At 43.6% G+C, this 6,600-nt stretch overlaps 1 protein-coding gene across 4 annotated transcripts in view; it reads left to right on the top strand.

Moving 5' to 3' along the window:
- The window catches only part of ASNS (asparagine synthetase (glutamine-hydrolyzing)), a 19,723-nt gene extending 13,622 nt beyond the window's left edge, over positions 1-6,101 (top strand). For all 4 annotated transcript variants that reach the window (XM_029929389.1, XM_029929390.1, XM_029929380.1 and 1 more), the window contains exons 8-12: positions 2,574-2,680; positions 3,135-3,235; positions 4,510-4,591; positions 4,677-4,832; positions 5,757-6,101. In XM_029929389.1, coding sequence (XP_029785249.1) covers positions 2,574-2,680; positions 3,135-3,235; positions 4,510-4,591; positions 4,677-4,832; positions 5,757-5,966 — 656 coding nt within the window. In that variant the 3' untranslated portion in view covers positions 5,967-6,101. The remainder of the gene's footprint in view (positions 1-2,573; positions 2,681-3,134; positions 3,236-4,509; positions 4,592-4,676; positions 4,833-5,756) is intronic.
- Positions 6,102-6,600: the final 499 nt, after the last annotated feature.

Genomic DNA, 6,600 nt, shown 5'->3' with positions numbered 1-6,600 from the left:
AATACAATCTAAGTTTATTTTGGGAGTGTTTGCTGTATCATTGGATTTAATGAAATGTTTAGAGGTGCAGTAGGCATGACTTTGAGTAGATAATGAAAGAAAATGCAAAATGCTTATTGATTTATGATGTGGTTTCATCTTAGCTTGGGCAAACCATGCAGTATTTAATACATAGTAGCAGAATATTTACTATTGAAACTTGAAAAGATGTGAGTTCTTTGTGTGCAACCTTTCATTTATGCATGTGAGAGGGTTATCGTTTTTTACTTGTTTTGCTTGTTGGTGGTGTTTGCTTATATAATACATTCTGTCAAGGACAGAAATTACATGATGGGTTTTTTTTTCCCCCCCCTAGGGAGTGTGTCTTGGGTTTTCCCCTTATTATTTTCTTTACCTTTTTTTTTTCCTTTTTTTTTTATGGTGGTAAGGGTGGTTATGTTTAAATGAAGCTGCTATATGACTTTTTCTTTAAAAATTTTTATGTTTTGATTTATTTTTGAGAGAGAGAGAGAGAGCGTGCGCATGAGCAGGGGAGGGTCAGAGAGAGACTCCAAAGACAGACTCTAGGCTCCGAGCTAACGGTCAGCATAGAGCCTTAACCGGGGCTCAAACCCACAAACTGTGAGATCAAGACCTGAGCCGAAGCCGGATGCTTAACTAACTGAGCCACCCAGGTGGCCCTGTACTTCGACTTTTGAATTTGAATCTTTTACTGGGTTAGCGCCATACAGAGGATTCTCCATCCCTCCCTCTCCTCCAATGCTGGATAGTTGAGCCGCAGCTCCCAGTCAACCAAGGGGTCACAAGGTTGAACAACCAAAACACTTCAAACCATTCTGGACCCACACACCCATTCTAGTTTTCACGCTTAGTAGAGTGTCAGTAAATTACAGGAGATGCTCAATGCACCATTCATTGTAAAGTAGGCTTTGTGTTAGGTGAGTCTGCCCAACTGTAGGCTAATGTAAGTGTTCTGAGCACATTCGAGGTAGGCAAGGCTAAGCTCTGGCGTTCAGTAGGTGAGGTGAATTAAATGCATTTTATCATATTTTCAACTTAAGTGGGTTTATCAGGACAGAAGTCGAGGAAGATCTGTATTTATATTTCTCCAAAGAATAGATGCATATTTTCTGTACTCCTCACCCCCTAATTTTTCTGCACATAGTTTCTTGGACTACACAAGAAAACAGGTCTGTGTTGTAACTAATTTATGTAAGGAGTATATACTCATTTTATATATACTTTGGTAACTATTCCATCATATGAGTTATCAGTCAGTAACTATTACTGCCCAGCAGCAATGCTAGTTTTGTCCTGTGGATATATGCCAAGATCAGAAGTACACTCCAGTGTTGTTGAGCCTCTGATGTGCTATTGGCTATCTATCTCATTTAAGAGACTCCGAATCCATGTGAGAAGTTTCCATTGCAAAGTTTAAGGCAAGAAAATGTTACCACAGGGCTGACACTGCCCTCAAGAGAACAAAATTGGTTCTTGGAGTATACAAAAAAAACCCTTCAGTATAGAGTGGCCTATGGGTCTCCAAAGGGCAACAGTATATACACAGATTTATAGTATATCTGGTACTCCTATTTCATTAGAAGGCAATTAGGAAAACTGTCTAAAAAGTCTTCCTGGATTGGTGATGAGAAAAATGATGAACAAATACTGGTTTACAGAGATTTGCTGCCAGAACCCATGGATCGCTTTTAATAACTTACATTGTATTTTTTTTTAATGTTTTATTTTTTTTTGATACAGAGAGAGAGACAGAGCATGAGAGGGGGAGGGGCAGAGAGAGAAGGAGACACAGAACCGGAAGCAGGCTCCAGGCTCTGAGCCAGCTGTCAGCACAGAGCCCGACGCGGGGCTCGAACCCACACGTGAGATCTGACCTGAGCCGAAGTCGGAGGCCCAACTGACTGAGCCACCCAGGCGCCCCACTTACATTGTATTCTTAACCAGCTGTGAAATTTGGTGGGGAGGGTTAGGAAAGAAATCCCTGAACTACCAAAACTCCCAACTTTTATCATTTTTGTATGATGATACTGGTATGAAAGTTATGAATTTTAATATTTGTCATTGTTCAGTTTGTCAGAGATTTAAAGTGGATATTCTTGGTCTAAAAGCAGTATAATCTTAAAACCTGTGTATAAAATTGTGGAAGGGGGAGCACCTGGGTGGCTCAGTCAGTTAACCATCTGACTTCAGCTCAGGCTATGATCTCACAGTTTGTGGGTTTGAGCCCTGCGTCAGGCTCTGTGCTGACAGCTCAGAGCCTAGAACCTGTTTCAGATTCTTTGCCTCTCTCTGCCCCTCTCAAAAACAAATAAATGTTAAAAAAAAACACTTTTTAGATATATGTAAATAAAATGGTGGAATGATTTGGGGCTATTTCATTGCAACCCTCCAAGTACATAAAAATTGGCTTATAGATAAAAGCTCATTCTTTTAGAAACGACATTATTGATAGAGTTCAAATCTAAGTAAAACTGTTGTTTCCAAAAGCCAAACGGGAGTCATTTTTGGTGGACAGTTACGTTGACATCAACAATTTCTGTCTGTCTGCTAAGGTATGTACTTAATCTCCAAGTACATTCGGAAGAACACAGACAGCGTGGTGATCTTCTCCGGAGAAGGTTCAGATGAGCTTACGCAGGGTTACATCTATTTTCACAAGGTAAGCTTTGTGCCAGGGCGGGATACTGGTGCCGCGTGAAGAAAGGTAGCTTGTTTGCTGTAGCCTGTCTTAACACTTGAGTGTCTCCTGATGTGAGATGTACGTGAGGCAACCTGAAAGTGTGTGCTGTGTATTCTCTGGGGGGAGAAGTCTTGATGATGTCAGATAATCTCCGTTCCTCGGAACTGGGGAAGCAGGAGATTTGGTTTCTGACCTCTCTGAATCCCCAGTGACAGCACGGTTCCTGGCGAGGGGGTCCATTTTATCGCCCGACACGCCCCCTTTTGGGGTAAAGGCAGGCCTGTTTGATCAAGCAGGGACTCCCTTCCCCAAACTTGGAGCTGTCTGACCCCGTTAGAGCTGGAATACGGGAAAGAGAAAGAAACACTGGTCAGTGTGCACAAAGCAAAGCTGTGGGCGTACTGGGAACTTCACCTGTCTGTCTATAACACAGGCTCCTTCTCCCGAAGCGGCCGAGGAGGAGAGCGAGAGGCTTCTGAAGGAGCTCTACCTGTTCGACGTTCTCCGGGCGGACCGCACGACTGCCGCCCACGGGTAACGCGGTAGTTTGAGAAGCGTGGCAAGCAGCCTCAAAAATCAACAAGCTCAGTGGCCCATTCTTTTTGATCAGTTGATTATATGTTTGTGCAAAGTATGACTTTTCTTTGTTTTGGGGGGGGGAGGGGAAGAGGGAACAGCACATGTGAGTAGGGGAGGGGGAGAAAGGGACTCTGAAGCAGTACCGAGCTCAGCTTGGGGCTCCATTTCACAGCGGTGAGATCAGGACCTGAGCCAAAATCACGAGTCAGACGCTTAGCCCCCTGAGCCACCCAGGCGCCCCACGACATACGACTGCTGTAGAGAAAACGAAGCTGGTCTCCGAGCCCCGTTGTGGTGCTGGGGAGGAGACTGCAGGCTGTTTTAGATGGACTTCGTCTTTAAAGCACAGCCACACTGCTGCCTTTAGAATAACCGACGGGGAAGGCAGATGCTGCTCTTTTTAAGATTTTTAAGAGAAGTAAAGGTACGCCCCGTAACAAGTGTTGAGTGCCTGGCGGCCCTGTCTGATGCTGTGGTGACCCTACCTGGGCGCAAGGCGTGAAGAGACCAGAGGTTTGACTTGATGAACAGGTTTCTTTACTATTTCTGGTTGTCTGAAGTATTTGCTTTTTAGTCAGTCATGTTGGAGAATTCAGGACTCTTACTATAGGCGATAAACTATGTTAAATAGGTTAGTTGCTTCTACCAAATCCCACTTAGGTTAGAAAATAATCAGATATGCTGTGGGGAATGAACTGAATCCGTGGTTATTATTCTATCCATTTGTCTTAACCAGAGTCCCCAGGATTCAGGGAACACGATGTGGCCTTTGAAACACTGGGGAACAGGGGTATATACTGCGTGTTGTATGTAAATCATTCATTAGTGATCAATTTTGAATTATTTAGTTTTTAATAGGACAAGATACGGTCTCACCTAGAAAAAAACTTTGAGTCAGAAAGGTATAGGAAAAGGACATTCTTAATGATCTGGTCACTCATGATTCTTACCATCTTCTGTGTTTTGAGATGTGCATTTAATGGTTCGCAGAAGGGAAGTAAAATTATCGTCAGTCTGTTGCACTGTCTAGATGAGGTACTACATGTTGTTCGGAATGAAGATTTTTGTCCTCCTGCGGTAGTGGAGGACAGTCAGGAGAACTATAAAAATGACTTTTAGTCTTAACATTACTTAGAGGCTAGTTGAATTGCTAAGAAATGCTCAAGGAGAAACTAAATGGACAGGCACTAAATATCCACTTTGATTTAGAGGTTTCTTTTCCCTTTAAGCCTTGAATTGCGTGTCCCTTTCCTGGATCATCGATTTTGTTCCTATTACTTGTCTCTGCCCCCAGATATGAGAGTTCCCAAGGTAGGTGAATTGATTCAAGATGAATGCTGTCTGTTGCTATTAAATATTTGGAATTTTTACTGCCATTCCTTTGTTTTCACTTCAGAATGGGATAGAAAAACATCTCCTGAGAGAGACTTTTGAGGACTCCAATCTGATACCTAAAGACATTCTCTGGCGGCCAAAAGAAGCATTCAGCGATGGCATAACCTCGGTTAAGAATTCCTGGTTCAGGATTTTACAGGAACATATTGAACATCAGGTATAAGGTCTTTAAAAATATTTTCTGGCATAGGACAATTTGGATGTAGAATGGTAACCACTCTTCCATTTTGTATTTAGTTTAAATGTTTCATTTCGGTAGGAGAAATTCCCTGTAAACAATAGTTGTATAAGAATTTCATAAGATTTGGGTCACCTGGGTGGCTCAGTCAGTTAAGCCTCTGACTCTTGGTTTCAGCTCCGGTTATGATCTCATGGTTTGTGAATTCAAACCCCGCATCAGGCTCTACCCTGCCAGTGTGGAACCTGCTTGGGATTCTGTCTCTTTCTGCTTCTCTCCTGCTTGTGTGCTCTGTCCTTCTCCCTCTCTCAAAAGAAAAAGAAAAGAATTTCATAAGATTTTAAGTAGCATGAAGGATTATATAGTAGCATTAAAATTGAAAGAGCAAGAGAGGAGACTTACCAATCATCACTGACCTTCATTTACCACATTATTGGGTACCTGTTGGGTGCCAGACATTAGTAGGCATAAAACACTCAAAGCCACCATGTATTAACAATTATTTGCAAAAATGTTCCTTAAAAGTTGCTATAGCTGTGTCTATTATGGGATTTTTAGCATTTTCTAAGTGATGGGTGATTTAAAGGTCTCTTGCACAATTTACAGTCATGCCTTTAAAAAATTTTTTTTGAATATTTTTGAGAGAGAGAGAGAGAGAGTGCACGCGCACGCGCGCGAGAGAGAGCGAGCATAAGTGGGGGAGGGCAGAGAGAGAGGGAGACACAGAATCTGAAGCAGGCTCTAGGTTCTGAGCTGTCAGCACAGAGCCAGATGCGAGGCTCAAACTCATGAGCTATGAGATCATGGTCATGCGTTTTTACATCTTTGTTGTTATGAAGCCACATTAAATACAAGTGTTTCAATGCCATTTAAAAAAGCCATTTTGCTTTTATATTCTTACAGGTTGATGATTCAATGATGGCAACCGCAGCCCAAAAATTTCCCTTCAATACTCCTAAAACCAAGGAAGGCTACTACTACCGTCAAATCTTTGAACGCCACTACCCAGGCCGGGCAGACTGGCTGACCCATTACTGGATGCCCAGGTGGATCAATGCCACGGACCCTTCCGCCCGCACGCTGGCCCATTACAAGTCAGCCGCCAAAGCCTAGGTCCTGTCTGAGCGATGCCGTGAAAGGAAACGTTCCTCTTGTGAAGAGTAGGGGACTCTGGGGCAGGACGGGGAGCAGGGAGCATCAACCACCCAGGCTTGTTGGGCATGGAAAAAATAAAAGTCTTAAATCTGACACAGTGCTGTAGTCATTTATATCCATACAGCCGCTTCCCTAGAGGGAGCTAGGCACTAAGGAGCTTTTCCTGTACCCCAGGAAGGTGGAGAGTGAGCTTAGGACAGGGGGAAGCAGTCTGGCACTTGCAGGAACTCATAGGCACCGTCCTGGCTGCTTTAGATTTGGGCCCTTCCAGTCCTCGCCTTCTCTTCTTGTGGCCTTCTCACAGCTTCCTTCTCTGTTCTTCCTGTGTTCGCAGCAGCTGGCGAGGCAGGCTCTGTGGGGCCGAGTCCCCTGTAGATGTCCGTGACAGCTCTACCTTGTAAGACCAGTAATTCATATTTTCATTTTCCATGTGGAGGCAACACCTTTTCTGGAACTACAGTTCTAGTCCAAGATCAGCAGACTTTTAGGGACAGTCAGTATTGATGCTTTGCAGACCTCCATTGGAACTGGGTCAAAGCAGCCATAGACAACATGCAGACAAGTGGGCAGGGCTGTGTTCTACTCAGAGGTG

The sequence above is a fragment of the Suricata suricatta genome, chromosome 2 (assembly GCF_006229205.1).
Source record: "Suricata suricatta isolate VVHF042 chromosome 2, meerkat_22Aug2017_6uvM2_HiC, whole genome shotgun sequence".
NCBI classification, from domain to species: Eukaryota; Metazoa; Chordata; class Mammalia; order Carnivora; family Herpestidae; genus Suricata; species Suricata suricatta.
Note: the sequence above shows the minus strand (reverse complement) of the source record. Positions and strands in the feature narration are given on the sequence as shown.